Source organism: Lissotriton helveticus, chromosome 4_1, assembly GCF_964261635.1.
Source record: "Lissotriton helveticus chromosome 4_1, aLisHel1.1, whole genome shotgun sequence".
Lineage (NCBI taxonomy): Eukaryota > Metazoa > Chordata > Amphibia > Caudata > Salamandridae > Lissotriton > Lissotriton helveticus.
Genome location: NC_136063.1, coordinates 21915318 through 21936677, shown reverse-complemented (window position 1 = coordinate 21936677; position 21360 = coordinate 21915318). Strand labels below are relative to the sequence as shown.

The following is a 21360-nucleotide window of genomic DNA, read 5'->3' as shown; positions in this document are numbered from 1 at the left end:
ACCAGTGTTAGGCACACCAGATTACACGAAAGCTTTTACACTCTATGTACACGAGAAAGATGGGTGTGCATTGTCAGTCTTAGTACAGACACACGGTGACAAGCAGCGTCCCTGTTCATATTTTTCAGCGATTCTTGATCCTGTTGCTCGAGCATTGCCTGGGTGCTTTCATTCAGTTGCAGCAACAGCTGTGTCCATACGACAGAGTGAAGGGATAGTTTTGTCACATAAACTATTGGTGCTAGTACCCCATGCGGTTGATGCCCTTTTGAATCAGACGAGAACACAACATCTGACTAGTGCTCGTTTAGCAGGATACGAGTTGACACTGTTAGCCCCTCACATTACACTGAAGAGATGTGCGACACTGAACCCAGCTATGTTGTTGCCATATCTAATGACTCAGGCTCAGTCACAGGAGTCTCACAATTTTATCTTCCTTACTGAGGAACATACAAAGATTCGCGCTGACTTGCAAGATACGCCCCTTCCGGATTTAGATGGGGAACTGTGGGTTGCTGGGTCCTGTTTGAAGTTACCAGATGGCACGACTTCAGCTGCATATGCAATCACGACACTTGAGACAGTAGTGGAGACAGCTCGTATACCACAAAAGTCGTCTCAAGCAGCTGAGTTAATAGTTTTGACACGAGCATGTGAACTTAGCACTGATTTGTGTGTGAACATCTATACAGATAGACGCTATGCTTTTGGAGTGGTTCATGATTTTGGTCTACTCTGGAAGGAAAGAGGCTTTCTTACATCCCAAGGGATGCAGATAATACATGGAGAACTAGTGCATAATCTTTTGACTGTACTTACATATCCAAAGAAAATAGCCATTGTTAAATGTACCGCGCACAAGAAAGTCATTGATAAGATAGGACAAGGTAATGCCTTTGCAGATTGTTTAGCTTGTGAGACTGCGATGTAACAAAGCACTACATCCATTTTTCTTAGTGAAATCACAAGCTGAACATTGGCATGATGCTAGAGAAGAAGTATTAGATATGCAGAGATCTGTCTTTGTGAAATAACTTGAGCAATGGTCTAAAGAAGGAATGTTAGATGACAAGGGCAGTTGGCATAACAAATAAAAGGATAAGTGGAAGTTGCCAGCTGCTTATTTACAGCCTATGGTTCAAATGGCACATGGGTTGGCACATTTTGGAGCTCTAGCAATAACGAAATTGCTCACACAAGTCTGGGAGCATCCAGAGATTGCCGGTACAGCTAAAAGAATAGTACAATCATGTTTGATCTGTTAGTAGTATAATCCTGGTAAAGGGACACAAACTCCTATAGGAGGGTATGCTACACCGACTGCCCCTTTTGAAGTTTTGCAGATGGATTACATCCAAGTTGAACGCTGCAATAATCTGAAGTATGTTCTGGTGATGGTATTTCCCTTCAGTAAATTGATAGAGGCATACCCTACAAAGGATAACACGGCTCTAACTACAGTGAAGGTGCTTCTAAAATAGTTTTTCCCTAGATATTGTGTTTGCAAACTTTTATGGAGTGGCAATGGACCTCATTTTATTGGGCAAGTTGTTGAGCATGCCTTGAAAGGATTAGGAATCAAACAGAAATTCCATGCAGTTTTCCACCCACAATCAGCAGGATTGGTAGAGAGATATAACACTACGTTGAAATTGAAGTTAGCGAAAATACTTGCTTCCACGTCTCTGAAATGGCCAGATGCACTACCCTTGGCATTGTTATCCATAAGATTGGTGCCACATTCACGATCTGGGCTTACAACATATGAAGTGATATTTGGAAGGCCGATGAATAGTTGGGGAGTTCCAAAGCCACGCCCCATACATGATGTACCATGTGTTTTGATGAATGATTATTTGGCACAGTTAACCAACAGTTTGATCTCTATTAATCAAAAGGTTTGAGAAGCTCTTCCTGAAAGATCTGCAGGTGAGGCCCACGAACTCCGACTTGAGACTATGTGATGGTCAAGGTATCCGAGAGGTCGAACAGTTTGGAGCCGAGGTGGCAAGCACCAGAGCAGGTGCTCCTTGCGACAAGGACAGCAGTTCGAGTGACGAACAGGAAGAACTGGGTCCATAGCACTCACTGTTGGAGAGTGTTGCCTGCCTTGGTGGAACCTGCTGTGTTGAGCTATCATTGAGAGATCTTGGAGACGGAGAAGGGCCACGCTATCTCACCTGATGAATCTGAGGGAGTCTTCCCGAACCACACGATTCTTGGAGTATGGCGATATCAACTGAGGCCAAGGAAAGAATCTGAAAAAGACTGGTTGAGCAACCGCCCTGGGTTGGTGAAACGGAGTGCCAATGTGGCAAGGGGGGATCCTTCCTGCAAAGTGACACCCGTCTTGACCCTCAGTGAAGAAATCAGCGCTGCCCAGAGATAAGAGCTCCAACGATTGTTTTTTTTTAACAACAAAGTGATCATGGCTGCCGAAAGATCAACTGTTGCTAAGATCTGTAGTAAGAAGATCATTTGTGCCATAGGATTTGTTGTTGCTATGGTGGCTATGGCAGCAATAACTTGGGTTGTTGAGAAAGTGGCTCCTGCTCAACAATTGCTGATTGCCCCTACTTGTACACCGGTTGGGCACCATTACTATACGCTTCCCTACCATGAGCAGAAGCATTGACAATTCTACCTAAATAACACCTTCATCCAAATGTTGCATCATACACATAATGCCACAAATACCACCGATTGTTGGTTGAGTGGGATGATACCTGCTCACCAAAAGAAAGGGGGAACACCTTTTATTCCTCTACAGTTTTCCCATAAGGGTTCAGGTCATGCTTGGTTTGCGCTTTTGATTGCTTCAAAGAAAGCGACAGTTGGAAGGATTAATTATCATCTCAATAAAGCTTGCTACACTGATGAAGATGGTTATCTACAAGCTAAAGGAACTAAATGGGACTAGGAGGAGTATAGACTGGACAATAACTCTGAACCATATGTTTTCATAAATACAAGTACTCTGAAGAATAATGGACCATTTGTAATTACTGTGACCAGAGGTAAAGCAGATTTATGTATAGAAAGTATTGGGAACATTCCAGTGGGACGGAGTGAATGTATTTTGACATTAACTATTGAAAAAGCTAATAATAGTAGTTTTACATCGTCACTTAATACATATTTTGTATGCGGTAATAAGGGATATTATCAACTCCCTGTTGGATGATCTGGGGTATGATATGTATCATTTCTGTTACCCCCTGTATTTTTGGCCCCTCCATGTAAATGTAAATGTATGTGTCTTGTAAAGCGTACTGCTGCCCTGAGGCGTCGTGGCGCTGTAGACCGCTGGGGAACCCGTCCTGGCTATCCCTATGAGATGGTCCCTACTGGGTATCTCCAAGGTGAAACCAGGCATCCCCGGCGAATGTGGGGGGCCTTTGTAGAGATGAGGCAAGCTAATGCCCAGGGTTGCCGAGTGTGATCCCTGGTTAGAGTAGGCACCGAGGCGAGAATTATCGAGTCCGCTGACCCTGGTCCACGACCCTGCCGCGTCGGGAATTGAACCCTGGTCCCGGGCCGTTCTCTGCTTCCGGGTCTGCCTCCTCTAACCAGTGAGCCACACCACTCCATGGTATCACAAGAACTTGAACTTGTACAATGATATCTCCAAGAACAGATACAAAAGAACAATAGGTACAGATGAAGTTGATCAGACTGATACTACTTTGCAACAATATGTCGATTTTAATTTAGGTTTATTTTTCTTTGTGGGTGCTGCACTGAACAATAGAAAAATAAGGAGATTAACTTGTGTTGTGGAAGCTGTTACCAATCAGACAGCAATGGCACTTGGGAACATTACAGAAGAACTGCAAATTGCAAGAATTGTACCACTCCAAAATAGTATGGTTCTTGATGCGATTTTGGCTAATCGAGGTGGTGCATGTTGCATCATTGGTAGCAGCTGTTGTGTGTTCATACTAGATCACTCACCTTCAGTATATGATGCAATATCAAAACTGCATAAGATTGCTGCAGAAATTTACCCAGAGACTGGTACATGGACTTTTTCAACCTGGTTCTGGACACTCTTCGACACTTGGGGCTGGAAACTACTGACTATCTTATGAATACTGCTAGAGATATTATTTACATGCTGTGCATGTATACAATGTGATCCTATGCCTTGCTCCATGTGCATCACTGCTTGTACACCTGCCAAGAGAAATGTTGTAGAAACAAAAGCCCAACAAATGCTAAATAAATAAGTCACTGAACTGATCAGCATCGATGTACAGGATGTGCATCTAGATTACCCCAGATGAACGAATGTCTTCAGGTAATGCTAAAAGGGTCATCTGTTGTAATTTGGTAGGGATTCGGTTAGCATTAGCAGAAGCCATCTTGTATTTAGAGGCTATCTTATCTGGTTTTGTGGAAACCATTTTGTATTTCTGTCAGCCATTTTGTATGCCATGTGCTACCACGTGCTCGCCATGTGCTCTGTCCTACCTTTCTGTCATTTGCTCTTGTATTCTGCCTAGTGACAAGGTATTTTTAACCTCTTCTGCTTCGCACATGCTCAGTTGAGCATGCAGCTGTCTTTGCAGCTGCCACTAGTGTGTAACTGTCAGGATGTGTTTACTAGAATTGGCCACTGTTAGCTCCTCCCACTTGATGATTGTACATTTTCTGTTTGAACTTATATGTACCTAAAACCTTCTCTTTGTACTTGTATCGCCATATTTTGAGCCCCTGTGTGGGTATAAAAGGACCATGCACCTTCAGTTCAGCGTGCTGCTTAATACGCTACCGAAGGATGTTGTGTGAATGTAGATCCACCTCATGATGTTAATAAACATTGTTATTTATATTCAAGTTTCCATGCCAACTTCTTCCTTTTGGTCTTCGGACTTTGTGCAGAAAAGGGTGAAACCCTTGCACTGGTAGGCCTTGCTGGGACAGACCACGACACCATGCTAGTGCTACTGTGCCACTGTGTTGAATTTATGTGTGTTACTGTTTTGCTAAGCGTATTGGTTGCAATTCTTTTTCTTTCTTGATGTAGAGCCTCCTTCCCATGAAAAACCCACACGGAAGTTGGCAGCCAGGGCACGGCACCGGAAACTGGAGGCCTTCTGCCAAGAGTACCGTCGGCTGGTTCCTCAGGCAGAGGAGGAGGAGGAGGAGGCGAAGGTGGCAGCAGCTGCAGCCTCCTCCCATGCACCGGGCCCCAGCCTGGCGCCGCCTCCAATGGTATAGCGCCGTGGTCAGGCAGCCGCCCACCACCGCACATTTGCAAGCACTGCTGCCCCCCCAGCCTGGATGCAAGTGCAACTGCAGGGCATTTCGCCACAAGATTCTCCTCCGTGTGGCACAGCTAGAGGAGCAGCTAGAGGAGCGGGTTAAGATCATGGTGGACAAACACCTTAAAGGCTGCTCACTCTAGAACTATGGACCCTGTTGCATTGGCCCTTTTTTATTTCTTTTGTTGGTGGGTGGGAATTGGGTGTTGGGGATTATGGACATTGTTTGGACTTTTTTCATTTTGGACATTGGTCGGGGTTAGGGAGAGAGTGGGTCAGGTGTGAGATAGTTCATTTTTGTTAAGGTTATACTTTCACATTCGATGTTAATGTTTTGTGGGGGGTTACTGTTTTATGAATGATTTACGTCACAAGGTTTCCTTACTGCTGCAGACACAAACACATAGATGTGGTACCCCTCACTGAGTTATACTTGTCCTACTAGTACTGTCAGTCTCTCCTCCTAGTCCATTATACCTCCCACCAAACTTATCCTACCTGTGATTGATGATGATTATGTTTGGCACAGCAATGGCTGCATGGTTTCCCAAGAGAATGGAGAAGATGCCATGGTTGTGGTGGTAGTAGTAGACAGTGGCACTAGAATTTGAAAACGAAAAAAATAGAGACAGTCACGTGTCTGAGAGAGACTGTGGGAGGAGTAGTAGAAAGAAGTAAAGTACAGTACAGAAGAAGACTGCCAAACAAACAATATTGCAACTGCTAAAGTAAAATAAAACATACTGGTGGTGGGGACAGCCTAGGACAAGAAGTTAAGAAGTTATAATAAACTGTAGTTGTGTCGAGTGAGTGACTTAACACAATAGTAATACGTGAAATTTACTGCTGTGTGGTAGGATGCTGAATTTGATGATGAATCCAATCAATGCCAGCAAATAATTATGATGTATTAGGTGGGTCCCTTGGGAGAAAAAAATTGGCTTGTACATAGACTGAGCATGGGTGGGCAAGCAGAAGAAGATTCTCGCCCTGCCTTGAAATTTAATTAGTGTTGCTTTCACCACACCTGCCCCAGCAAGCGTGTGATCAATTGTGGGTGTACATTTAATTTAGTCACATTATACCTCAATATAAATCACACAGCCCGGGGGAAGAAGGTTAGGGTTTGATGAATGGATGGGATGGGGGGTTTGGGGAAAGGTTTGACAAAGAAAAACAGTACGCACAGACACAACAAAAGTAAAACACAATCTTGGAAGATGACCATGATCTCCTCTTCCTGATGTGATTCACGTATTTTGTACTCCAGTGGTATGAAATGCTGATTTATTTTCATCATGGTTAACCTCTCCACGCTTTTGGGCGAGAGACTGCTCCTTTTCACAGTTACAATGACACCAGCACCACTGAAAACACGCTCAGAATAGACACTTGCGACAGGGAAAGCCAGAAACTTTATCGCCAGCCTGCTGAGCGCTGGCCATTAACTTCTTTTCCCATACCAATTCACCTATGGGCTTTGCTCCATGAAGACCTATTTTGTGTCATCCAGATAGGCCTAGACTATCCGCTCAATGTTCAGGGGTGCTCCCATGTGCTTTGCCTCTTTTGACTTTGCACCAGCAATAGACATACCAAACCCTTTCCTTAGAAACCAATCAGGTACCATTTTTTATACAGCTGATGATCCTGTTGGTGCTGTTGTTGATGTTATTGTTAGTGTTGGTGACTGCTGGGAGGCAAACGCACTGCTCTCAGGCTCAGAAGTAGAACGCCTGTAGTACTTGTTCTGTCCTGGGGTGGCAGGCCTCTAATTAAGAGCCGTTAGTTTTCAAAATCAGTGGCTTCCTCAGCTATCAAAGTTTGTACTTGGCAATATCCACTTTTGAAAATTGAATTACTGCATTACTGTTCATTAATAATTTGTTCCATCGATCCAAAATGGTCGCAGTAATGTAATGTTGATGTGACAAAATGTTATTTTGAATACTTGTATTTGCAGATAAGCGAACGGCTAAGGCGTCCGGCAAATAATTTGCGTCTACTTTGTCATCCACACCTTCATATGTTTCAGACACCTCCTTCAGCTGTTGTTCAAGCAAGTGCGACAATGGGATAGCTTGGTCCATAATACAGTCCTCCCTGCTGACTTCTCATGTGAAGACCTCAAAAGGAAGTAGAATCTCTGTCAGGCATTTAATGAGGTCCCATTTGACCATCTCAATGGTCATGGCTTTCACAGTAGGATCCCCTAATCGTCTTTTCACGACATAAGCATTAAGTGGTATGTACTACTCAAACAGACGATCAGCATGTAATAAGTTGAGTTCCAATGTGTTGGCACCTCCTGGATAAGTGCTTTGACTGGCATTTTATGCTCAAGTTGAATGACCCTCAGCTGCTTCCGGGCTTTAAAAGAATGGTTGAAATGTGTGCATATTCTTCTGCAGGTGGTCAGTAAGTTGCTGACTTTGCTTTTATTTTTCAGAAAGTCTCGAACAACAATGTTAATGCAGAGTGCCAAACACAGGACTCTGAAATAGCCACCAATCTTTCGTGGCCTTAACTACATGACTGCCATTGTCCGTGGCAGCAAAACCAATGTTAAGTCCTCTTGGTCGGAGCCACTCAAAGGACTTGCTGTTAAACTCATCCAAAATGTTTGCAGCAGTATGAGATTTCTCCATAGCAAACATGGTTACAGTTGCATATTTGCGAGTGTGATTAAAAATCTCAGCAGTGTCATCACCTGCAGCTATCTTTTCTCGAACACCGAAAAAGAGATCCAGTGTGAAGTGATGCACTTGTAATCAGTGGCTTGGCAACTGGTCCACATGTCTGTTGTCAGGTGGATACTCTGAACAGCACTCTGTTTTAAGGCTTTTCCAAGCAATTCCAGCATGTCGTGATGTAGTGCTGGAACAGCAACTTTGGCCAAATAGTAGAGGCTGGGAACCTTCCATTTTGGGCAGATGCTCGTCACAAATTCCAGAAAACGCACCCCTTCAACAAAAGAAAAAGGGAGAAGGTCCAGTGCTAACATTTTAGCCAGCTACGCATTGTACAAAAGTGCTATTGGGTAGTTGTGTTCGTACTGCCCCTCCGGCCTCCTAGTAAACATGCTAAAAATGGTAGGCTGCATGGTATTCCTCTCTGTTAGGCTCAACGTCACACTTTTATTCATTGCAGTACTCCTTGCTGAGATGTTGCTGAGGATGTGGGTGGTACCACTGCAGTGCTGGGGACAGGGCTACTTTGTGTACCACAACCAGAGAGAATGTCTCCCTCTTCTTCTTCTTCTTCCTGTTCCAGCATGAGCAGACCTTCTACTTGTTTATCCCCACCAAAAGCAATGGTTCCAGTTTTTATGGGACTTAGGTGGTCCTCCCAGTTGATTGCGTGGTGTTTTTTCAAATAGGTCATTTGGCCTCCAGTACCATTGTTTGTACCAAGCTTACCACGACTAACAGAGGTATAACAAATGGAGCATATAGCAATGTTCTCCTCCTTTTCGCTAACCGTAAAGAAGTCCCACACTGGGGAGTTTAACTTTTGTCTCCTGCTGGAGGTGCCACTGCCAATGCCGGATGGACTGGTGGTGTTACCTGTGTTGGAGGTATGTGTGCTACATCCCTTGTTGCAGCCATTCTGGATAGGGTAATAATGTTGGTCTCGAGGCCTGGAGTGATGTTCATGATGACTGGCTCATCATCATTATCCTGCTGTTCTACATCGACCTCCATAAGTCTAAGGCTTTCTGGAACCTTCTTTTTCCCTAGCCTGGTCTTGATACATGTCTCCCTCTCATGCTCAAGTTGTTGTGGCTCCCAAGTGACATCTAGATCGACAGAAGGGGTGGTTGGCGAATAACTCGATGGACTAACCCTCCTTTTCCTTGCTGGGGATTTGGAAGACAATGGATCTCCTGAATGAATGTCTTCCTCTTCTTCTTCCTCTGCATGAGGCTCAATTTCCTGAACTGCCCCTACTTCGGGAGGAACAACAAAAACTATTGTGGGTGGTGATTGCGGCTGTTGTTGTTGACCACTTATCTGCTGTGTTCCCTCCTGTGTTGATAATGTACTACTTTGAGATAGCGATAAGTTTAGGTCAGGCTCAGCATCACTGCTTTCCACCATTAGGCTGGCTACCTCTTCCACAATCATCTGCTTGGGCCTGGGTTGGTGGGATGGGCCTACTGATGCGGAGGTTCTGCTCCCAGCTTGCCCCCGGACACCGCTGCTGCAGGCATCATTTTTGGTTTCCCAAAAAAGGTGTTGGGGGAACACCAGACTTAAGTGTCACTATCTGCTTTCTTTGGGCCCATCTTCTTCAGATGTCAGCAGCAATCAGTTGCACAATTTGCAGAGGTGTCTGGTCAGGTCACACCACATGTCACGTACAACAGCAGGACATCTGTCTGGCTGTACAATGGGCGATGATGACAGACACCTCCTTCTCAGTCTTTTGTGCACCTAAAACCAAAAAAGCCAGAAGAACATCAGTCGAACGTGGATTTTGTTGTGCTTTAATTTTAATTACTACTAGTGTACTGTGTATACTCAGGAGGAGTAAGAATAGCAAAGAACAAAAATACAAATGTAGTGGAACCTGTTTGGCCTTAATTTGTACATCATGTGGGATGGATGCAGCATCAGGGACCTGAAGCTGGCAATGGGTCTGGAAGCAGTAAGCCAAGTGGAACAATGGAAAGACACACAGGCCTATGTGGCAAAAACAGCATACTACTAACTACCACCACAAAATGGCCCCCACCCACATGGTTACTCATCACAGGCACAAGGGCAAGGCCCAGAAAACAATGAACTCAAGCAGGCCTATATCACGATATGGCCAGACAAAGGATGCCTGTTACACGAGACAGCTTTAATGCAAACAAAGAAAATCCGCATGGCTAAAAAGGTTGGAAAGTTACACAACAACACATACACATGCAACAAAGGCATTCATTTAAAACACACTCAACAAGTTAACTATACCACAAAAAACACATTTTGGAATTCAATCCAATGCCATCCATGTCCTAAATGCTATTTAAATTCAACAGACAACATAGAAACTGTTGCTGCACCCCTGATGAGTACCTCTGGGAGTCCGGGCATATTGGCAGACTAATCCACAAGTTTGGAGGCCTATGGCAAAACCACAGTGGATGGTCCCACAAAATGGTCGCCACCACATGGCCTGGCCACCCACAACAACATGAAAAGAAAAAGAAGACAGACAAAGCGGGCCTATGGCAAAAGCACAATGCTTGACCTCACAAAATGGACGCCACCCACATGGTCAGCCCACCCACAATAACAAGAAAGTACATACAATGGACAGGAACAGGAAGTTGGAGTCTCTAAGGAACTTCTTTACTCTTTTCAAAAATGACTCCATGCTCCAAAAACTACAGCCAAATGACAACCTAAGGAGTTTTTTTAGCAAAATGAACAAAAACATCATTTTTTAGAAGGTTTTTTGCAGCTCAAGAGATATTGTTCACCAGATTGCAAATTCGGCGTGTTTGGCATCGAGATCTATACAAAAAGTCATTATCGCTTGCGCGAACACGCAGATTGAGCACGCCTAGAAGACAGAAACTGTAAGTCTTCGTTGACGCCCTTTGCAGAGTTACCAAAACTACGCGAGCTGAACTCCTAGCGGTACCTACTGGCTGAAAAGCCCTATTTATTTAACACACATCCAAAAACTGAAATTCCACCCCAAAAAACTAATTTTGCAATTCAATCCAAAGCCATCCATGCCATACATGATATTAAAATTCAACAGACAACACAAAAACAGTTGTTTAACTTTCATACACCCATGATGACTGATGATGAGTAGTACCTCTGGGCCTACTGGCAGAGTAGGCCACAAGCTTGTAGGCCTATGGCAAAAGCACAGTGGCTGGTCCCACAAAATGTCCGCCACCACATGGCCAGACCACTCACAAAAAAAGGAAAAGGAATACAAGACAGACAATACAGGCCTATGTCAAAAGCACAATACTTGGCTTCACACAATGGGCGCCACCCACATGGTCAGCCTACCCACAATAACAAGAAAGTACATACAAAGGACAGGAACTGGAGTCTCTGGGGAACTTCCTTCCTCTTTTTAAAAAAAACAAAAAAATGACTCCATGCTCCAAAAACTACAGCCAACTGACAACCTGAGGAGTTTTTTTAGCAAAATTAACAAAATCAAAATTTTTGGGAAGGTTTTTATGCAGCTCGGGGGATATTGTTTGCCAGATTGCAAATTCAGCATTTTCGGCATCACAATCTGTCCAAAAAGTCATTATTGCGTGTGCAAACACGCAGATTGAGCACGCTAAGAAGACAAAAACTGTAAGACCGCGATGTACCACGCGAGCTTAACTTCTAGTGTTACCTACTGGCTTGAAAAAATCTATTCAATTAACACACACCCAAAAATTGAAATTCCACTGCAAAAAGCACATTTTGCAATTCAATCCAACACCATCCATGATGTTAAACTTGAAATTTAACAGACACCACAGAAACATTGTTGAACCCGTGGGTACGTCTGGGCCTACTGTCAGTCAGTCAGTCAAAACTACTTTATTCGATTAATTAAAATCATAAAAGTATACTAAACATTAATAAAACAATCTAAAACATGTTTAAAAGGTCAATTAATGCAATTTCAGTCATAATGACAGTAAAAACCCATTAAAAAATAAAAATAAATGCACAATTTCATTTCCATTCAAGCCCAACAATCCATTATTTGAATACATGATACAGAATAGTTAGCTTCCAGCGTTAAGAGTCCAATCTTGATCTCCTAATTCTTATAGATGCAGCCAGAAAACTGGCGATACAGTACATAATTACGGGGGTTTTCATCATTTGCAGAAATAGCAATGCGGGCTTATACTGCGAAAATCTCATCTCTTTCAGCATTGGTTTTACAAACCGATTCCGGGGTTCGGAATACCAGGGGCAAAAAATCAAAAAGTGCGCAGTGTCCTGGACGGACTGATCATCACATTTACATGGAGTAGAAACCCCAAGCCTACACCAACCTTTCACATCCCAAAGAACCATAGGTATTTGATTGAAACGGAATTTTGTCAGTAACCATCTATGGAAAAAATGTGTCACCACTGACAAATAAGGAGCCAACTCGAGGGATGTGGTTACCATTACATGTGCCCTCACTGAGGGTTTACCCAGCTCATCCGCTTCACGCTCGGCAACACAGAGCCTAGTGAAGTTAATCTTCACCCATTCTAGATCTGCTTTACACAGGGATTCTGGTCTAGCAAAGATCTCAGGGCATCCTAGCTTCACAGCCAAGGTCTCTACATAGGACAACCACTGAATATCCCTCCTGTGATCTAATTTGAGACAATCCTTAATGATTTTATGATTAAGACTAAGGCTCGGATTTAGCCAGAGCTTAATCCATAACAGGATCGGTGCTAGTTTTAACCTGTCTGTGATGTATTCCAGTCCTAGCTCAAGGTGTAGGGAGTAAGTCGCTGTTGACTGGGGTAGGCCCAGCAATGACAGCAGAAATTTGTTTTCCTCCATTTGGATGTGGTCAGGTTTTACAAACCCCCAAATTGCAGCCCCATATCTTGCAATGCAGACTGATTTGGCCTTGTAAATAGCCAGGATCGCCTCTGTGGGTTTCCCCCCTAGTCTTTTAGCGAACCCCAAAACTGCGGAAGCAGAACTTACCGCATTCGCCTTGGATGTTAGCTGTGGTATCCAAGTACCCCTATGATCAAATACTACACCCAAGTAGGTGAAAACCTTTACACTAGAAATACCCTCACTGCCACAAAAAAGTTTTTATCTTTAGTTTTAGAGCAACCCACTGACATTGTATGGGATTTGCCACTATTTATCACCAAATCTAGACTAGACATAAAAGTTCCAAAGGAATCAAGCAGCTTCTGTAGGGCAATCGGGGTCCTGGCTATCAGCACCGCGTTGTTGGCATAGAGGAGCACCGGAATTGGCGTACCCCCCATGCACGGAATATCCTGAGTGACAGCTGTTAGGTTAGTCGCCAATGAATTCACGTATAACGTGAATAACATAGGGGCCAAAATACAGCCTTGGCGCACCCCTCTGCAGGACCTAAAGCTCGCTGTACATTTCCCCTCTGTTGTCATCCTAATGGAGGCATTTAGATCTTTATGCAACTCCGCCAGGAAATGCACCAATGAGCAGTCAAGGCCCATTTTCAAGAGCATAGTCCACAGCCTTGATCTGTTCACTAGATCAAAGGCTGTGGATAGGTCCATCAAGCCTAGGAATATGGATCCCTTTTTTGCCCTCGTGTACTTGGATATTATGAGGTGAAGATTGAGGCATTGGTTCTCCATGCTCCTCCCCGCTCTAAAACCGTATTGTACATCTGTCAGAATATTATTCCCATTGGCCCAAGATGTTATTCTAGCCAGGACAACCTTCCCTAAGATTTTAATAGAGGAGTCCAACAATGATATAGGCCTATAGCATCTTGGGTCTCCCCTCTGACCTTTTTTAAACACGGGGATTATAGTAGCTCTGGACCAAGATTTAGGAAATCCCACAGTGACTGAGGCATTAAAAACTTTAGTTAAAATATCAGCCCAGTACAAAGAGTTTGCCTTAAACAAATCAGAGGGAACCCCATCAGGGCCCGGGGCCTTTCGGCCCGCGGTACCCTCGATTGCTTTAATGACTTCAGCTGTATCAAATCTAACTGGTGCCATGGGGAGTTCGGACGCAGGGACCTCAAAAGATTCCTGCTCCATGTTGCTACCGTATATTTTTTCAAAATGGCTAAGCCAGTCTTCCTCAGGGATATTAAGTTCCAACACCGCGTTTTGGTCACGGGAGAACAATGGGGTATTAATAATTGACCAAAACTTGGCACTATTTTTTAGGGTAGCTTTGTCCATGAGCTCGGCCCAAGCTTCCCTCTTTAATTCATTTTTACGTGCTTGGATAGCCCTGGAATAATCCTTTCTGAGCTGGCCCACTAAGACTTTATCCCTCGGGCGAGCATTAAGTGCTTTTTTAAGGAGGTCATGGGCTTTACTACAGTTATTGTCAAACCAGCCCATTACCGGTCTATTTTTATCTCCCTGGACTTTAGCTGTTAAATTCAAGCCCACTGTCCGACAGACACCTTCAAAAGAAGTTAAAACCTCCTCGCCCTTAGAGAGGGTTAACACAAATATTTAAATAATCTGCAGCCATTAGCGTTATGTTAAGGAAAAAATCATCTGGGACTACCTGTCCCCATTTGATCCTCCTCCCCTGATCTTTCGCTTTAACTGGTAATACAACCTGTGGAGTAGCAGATGAATTTAGGAGTGAAAAAACATTAGCTAACTCCATCCCCACGGGGTTGTGATCACTCGATGACATGGATAATGCATTATATGAAATCACATATTTAAGAAGGCCTAGCGATAGAAAAATGTAATCAATTATCGATTCACAGTCCCTTCCAGTATATGTGGCTACACGTGAACTTTTATCATAAAATTCTGCCTCATACAGATCATTACTGGCTAGTAGGTTTTCAAGAACCTCCCCCTTCTGGGTATGTTCAAAATGCGGGGGGGAAATACTGTCAGGGGCATCTGAGTCGATTAGGTTACAATTTGAACACGAATGTACATTAAAATCACCCAACAAAATAAAATGACAATAAGTGGTTTGCTTTTCCTTATAGACAGTTAAAAAATCTGTTAGCCACAGTAAATGCTCATTAGCAGGGTAGCCATGTTGTGCGTTATAACAGTTTGCGAAGAGTATTTTGCTACCATCAACCAAAGTTACCTCTATAACAAGGAAATTATGCGTGGCGCAATCAACCTTTATAACTTTACCCTTTACATTCACCGAGACCAACATCAGAAGACCCCCTCTATTCCTTCCCGCTGGAGAGGGCAAAGCAGCTACGAAAAATGAAGTAAAGCCATCCAACCAAAAATCGCATTCCATATCCCAAGTCTCCTGCATAGCGACAATGTCATATAGCCTTACAAAATTTAACCAGTTGGGGTCTCCTCTCTTGGACCGTAGGCCAGCAATATTCCAACTTAACAGCCTAACCTTTTCCCCCTTATCAGGGGTACCCATTACCGGTTTATATCCAACGTTAGCAGAAGAAGGTACAGGAGCCATAGGGGCAGGGTCCACTATGGCTTCATCAACCATACCCTCTCCAGCCCCCCGTCAATCGCACAGTTCAAGTCCTGAAAGTGCGTCAAACCTATTATGTGTTGCGATGTGAGGTCCAAATCCAAAGAAATTCTCCCTACCTAGTCCCTGACTTAGACCAGTGGACGTGTTCCAGACGATATAAAGGGACTCAATCCTAGGCTAGGGGTGGAGGCTCCTGGGAGATGATTGTAAAAATATCCCAATGGACGCACACAAATGCTGTTGTCATCGTTAGTCATCGAAGCTGCCCTTAGCAGGACTGTGGCCACGTGTTGAGGGTATTTGAAATTTACTATCACGCAATCACCGCTACAGGTTTTGCGTGTGGGACCAATCCAATTTGCCCTCCTTGTTGTGATAATTTCTCCTGCATATTTTGCAGGAAAACCACAATTTGAGCTCAACCAGGATACAACTTTATTTTTGAGGGAATGATGTGACTCCTCAGGTGACTCAGCCGAGAGCGAGTTTTGAGGCGGGACATTTGTCAATACAATTACGTAGGGGGCACACTCCGGGGGGAGGTTAATAAAATTGCTTCTCCTACTTGGGGCGGCAATCGGATTGATAACAGGCCCTGGCTTTGGGTGTACTACTGACCTAACAGGTTGAAGTGGGGGTGGGACAGAAGGACCGGGGGATTCTAGATCAACTCTGGTAGACTGTTGTGAGGCATGCGTTTTTTTAGCCACCTTGGCTACCTCCTTCCCACCACTCTCAAGGGGATCTATTCTAGTTAAGGGGAGTGGGGCGTTAAACTTGTCTATATGGGCTAGCTGTTTCTCTAACAAACCTCCAAGTCTTTTTACCTCTGCGGTAACATTATCCAGTTTGCACACTAGAGGTTGGAGAGATTCCGCTAGTTTTGATTCGAATTTGGCTTCCAAGGTACGAATTAACAAGCCAAACTGATCTGGGCTCAGAATTATATTTATCTCGTTCTTACCCTCCAAAGTCGCAATTGACTCAGGGGAGGTATGGTTATCAGGCATATGGGTATCTACCCTTCTTTTATAAGTGTACCTTCCCCCCTTTTGTTTTGCTGCTTCCTGCAGGTTCTAACAGGTCTAGTGTGTATGTGGGCAGGTACCACCTCCTCCTCCGAATCCGAGGGAGTCTTGTCAAGAACTTCTATATCTGGAGCCCGGTGAATCAATGCTTCTACTGTGTTGGCTACCTCGGGTCCGATATCGGTGACAATGTCAGTCTCAGCAAGAACCTCCGGGGGGGAAGGATCCTCCATGAATTGATCCTGATCTGAAAGATTACCTCTACCCAGGGAAGCCCTTCTGTCATTATTGATCTTATTTACCATTTTTTTGTCAATGGATCCCGCCCCCACAATAGCCTTATCCTTCTTTGACACCGGCATGAGTACAAGTATACTGTAATGAGAGCAAACCTATACGCAATCTATGTCAATGGACTAAACACCCAATGTTAATGGCGCAGCAGTTATAATTAGTCATTCAGCACTTCCAGTCACTTTACCGGGGAAATGGAGGTCACCGGATAATTTGCACAGGGTCTCTGGCCCTGCCCTGCCTCCTCCTGCCCCTGACGGCCACAGACGGCCCGCCCTTTGCCCGGGCTTAGCCCCGGGCGCTCCCACGGGCGCGACTCGCGGGCGAGAGGGCGCGAGATGTTAAGTATCGCCTCCTGGCGCTCTGCACCCGTAACAGGTGCGCCGCCGCCCCCGAGGCTTCTGGGGGATGTAGTGCCGTTCCCCTCACGGCTGCCCGATGGCGTAGAAGCAACCCGCAACCGGGTCGAGGTTCAGGGAGTCTCCCGGCGCTCCCTATCTGCCAAAATCACCGCCGTTTCCCTCACGGCTGCCCGATGGCTTGGTGAGTCTTTGCATGCGGCCCCCACAGCGCTCGCTGCCGCGGGATGTTAAGTATCGCCTCCTGGTGCTCTGCACCCATCACAGGTGCGCCACCGCCCCCAAGGCTTCTGGGGGATGTAGTGCCGTTCCCCTCACGGCTGCCTGATGGCGTAGAAGCAACCCGCAACCGGGTCGAGGTTCAGGGAGTCTCCCGGCGCTCCCTATCTGCCAAAATCACCGCCGTTTCCCTCACGGCTGCCCGATGGCTTGGTGAGTCTTTGCATGCGGCCCCCACAGCGCTCGCTGCCGCAGGATGTTAAGTATCGCCTCCTGGCGCTCTGCACCCGTCACAGGTACGCCGCCGCCCCCGAGGCTTCTGGGGGATGTAGTGCCGTTCCCCTCACGGCTGCCCGATGGCGTAGAAGCAACCCGCAACCGGGTCGAGGTTCAGGGAGTCTCCCGGCGCTCCCTATCTGCCAAAATCGCCGCTGTTTCCCTCACGGCTGCCCGATGGCTTGGTGAGTCTTTGCATGCGGCCCCCCTGGGTCTACTGGCTGAAATTTCAAAGAAACAACTAGGCCCCTACTGAAAGAAAAGACCATCCACAACAATAATTTTTAAAAACATAAAAAAGCCCAGAAAACTGTAGGTAAAAAAAAGCCCCAATCAAACAAACATGTACACCAATTCTCCTACTTACTTGTAACATAACATCTCAAATCCAAGAGTACTCAAATAAATCCAATCCAATGAAATGATGCACCAGACATACACAAAAAGTGATCCTTTCAGCTTCAAATCCAAATGAAAGTGAACAGCACATGGACAAAGCACTGGGAGGAGCCTGCTGGATAGGAACAGATAGTCGGAGAATCAGGGGCACTTCCTTCCTCTAGAAAAAAAGAGTAGGAAAAAAAGGACTCCTTTCACAAAAGACTACAGCCAAATCACAATCTGAGGAGTTTTTCGGAGCAAAATGATCATTTTCGAGAAGGTTTTTTCGTGCTCGGAAGATATGCTTTGTCAAATTGTAGTTTCTGAGTGTTTGGGAACGTGATCTTACCAACACTACCGCCAGCAGGAAGATAGCGCGTCCGAATGATGTGTTTGCGTTCGCAGAGTCTCGCTGGATCATGCGGCTGGATTGCAAACCTTGAGGCGCACACAAACGGAGAGAAAATCGAGTTGGCGAATGCAGAATCACGGTAAGTTGTTACCCTGCGTGTGAGAATACTTATTGAGAGTGTGAGGAAGAAAAACAACTACACTACGCTGTAGATTACATAGTATTCTGCAACTTTGCGCTCTACGGGATCCGCAAAGTTACCGAACCTTCGCAAACTCCACGAGCGGAGCGTAGTTCACCGCCTAGGGTTAATCACTACCAGCACACTCTACCTATAGGAGGATGGATGCCCATCACTGCCTGCACAATCTAACTATAGGGCGGTGGAAGCCTATCACAACCAGCATTGCCCACCCCACAGGGGGTGGATGCCTATCACTATCAGCATTGTCCACCCAATAGGGGGGTCGGTACCTATCACTATCAGCATACTCTACTTATACAGGGGTGGATGCCCATCACTACCAGGATACTCTACCTGTAGGGGGTGAAAGCCTATCACTACCAGCATTGCCTACCCCAAAGGGGGGGTGAATGCCTATCACTACCAGCATTGCCCACCCCATAGGAGGGTGGATACCTATTACTACGAGCATACTCTAACTATAGGGGGCGATGCCTATTACTACCAGGATACTCTAAGTATAGGGTGGTGGATGCCTATCACTAGCAGCATTGCCAACCCAATAGAGGGGTAGATGCCTATCACTGCCAGCATTGCCTAACCCAGAGGGGGGTGGTTGCCTATCACTAGCAGCACTGCCTACCCCATAGGTGGTGTATGCCTATCACAACTAGCACACAGTACCTATAGGGGGAGGATGCCTATCACTACCAGGATACTCTACCTATAGACGGGTGGATGCCTATCACTACTAGCATTTCCCACCCCATAGGGGAGTGGATGCCTTTCACTACCAGCATACTGTACCTATGGGGGATGCCTATCACTACCACAATACTCTACCTATAGAGTGGTGGATGCCTATCGCTAGCAGCATTGCCCACCACATAGGGGTTGGTTGCCTATCACTACCATCACACTGTACTGATAGGTTTTAGATGCCCATCACTACCAACATTGCCCACCCCATAGGGGGGTGGATGCCTATCACTACCAGCATACTCTAACCATAGGGGTATGGATAGCCATCACTACCAGGATACTCTACCTATAAGGGGGTGGATGCCTCGTATTGCCAGCTTTTCAGACCCCATTAGGGATGGATGGCTAAAACTACCAGCATTGCCCACCCCATAGGGGGGTGGAAGCCTATCACTACCAGCATACTCTAACCATAGGGGTATGGATAGCCATCACTACCCACATTGCCCACCCAATAGGAGGGTGGATGCCTATCACTACCAGCACACTCTACCTATAGGGGGTGGATGCCTATCACTACCAATATTGTCCCCCAGGCGGTGGATGCCTCTCACTACCTGCATACTCTACCTATAAGGGGGTGGATCCCTATCACTAGCAGCATATTCTTTCCATAGGGGGATGGATGGTCATCACCACTAGGATACTTTACCTGTAGGGGGGAAAGCCTATCACTACCAGCATTGCCCACCCCATAGGGGGTGGATACCTATTACTACGACAATACTCTACCTATAGGAGGCGATGCCTATCTCTACCAGGATACTCTACCTATAAGGTGGTGGATGCCTATCACTAGCAGCATAGCCCACCCAAATGGGGGGTAGATGCCTTTCACTGCCAGGATTGCCCACCCCAGAGGGGGGTGGATGCCTATCACTACCAGCATTGTCCACCCCGTAGGGGGTGGATGCCTATCACTACCAGCATTGTCCACCCCGTAGGGGGTGGATGCCTATCACTACCAGCATTTCCCACCCCATAGGGAAGTGGATGCCTATCACTACCAGCATACTATACCTATAGGTTTTGAATGCCTATCACTACCATTATACTCTAACTATAGGGGTGGATGTCTAACACTACCAGCATTGCCCACTCCATAGAGGGGTGGATACCTATTACTACGAGCATTCTCTACCTATAGGGGGCAATGCCTATCACTAACAGGATACTCTACCTATAGTGTGGTGGATGTCTATCACTAGCAGCATTGCCCACCCAATAGGGGTTGGATGCCTATCACTACCAGAATTGCCTACCCCGTAGGGGGGTGGTTGCCTATCACTAGCAGCACTGCCTACCCCAAAGGTGGTGTATGCCTATCACTATGAGCACACTGTACCTATAGTGGGGTGGATGCCCATCACTACCAGGATACTCTACCTATAAGGTGGTGGATGCCTATCACTACCAGCATTGCCCACCCCATAGGGGGGTGGATGCCTATCACTATCAGCACACTGTACCTGTAGGTTTTGGATGCCTATCACTATCAGCATTGCCTACCCCATATGGGGTGGATGCCTATCACTACCAGCATACTCTACTCATTTGGGTGGATGCCTATCAATACCAGCATTGCCTACCCCATAGGGGGGTGGATGCCTATGACTACCAGCATTGCTCACCCCATTTAGTGGTGGATGCCTATCACTATGATCATTGACCACCACCTAGGGGATGTATGCCTGTCACTACCAGCACACTCTACCTATACAGGGGTGGATGCCCATCACTACCAGGATACTCTACCCATAGGGGTGTGGATTCCTATCACTACCAGCATTGCCCACCCCATATGGGGGTAGATGTCTATCACTACCAGCATACTCTACCTATAGGGAGGTGGAAGTCCATCACTAGCAGCATTTCCCACCCCAATATGGGTCTTGCAACGTGCCCCGTGGGATCAGGTTCTATTGATGTGATGGATGTAACCACCTTGAAGAGTTGTCTAGAAGAGTGGGTGTATTTTTTCCTAGAAATATCTATTTGGGCTGTTTTAATTTCATCATGGTAGTGCCCAATCACTTTCTTTTACTGTTCCTTGATGGTTGTATCATATGATTTCCGCC

General features: G+C 45.6%; 1 protein-coding gene across 1 annotated transcript in view; it reads right to left on the bottom strand.

Annotated features, from left to right (window-relative positions):
• Positions 1-16817, bottom strand: part of LOC144827827 (uncharacterized) — a 162624-nt gene extending 145807 nt beyond the window's left edge. Inside the window, exon 1 of the mRNA XM_078685992.1 lies at positions 16469-16817. Coding sequence (XP_078542118.1) covers positions 16469-16817 — 349 coding nt within the window. The remainder of the gene's footprint in view (positions 1-16468) is intronic.
• Between the last annotated feature and the right edge of the window lie 4543 nt (positions 16818-21360).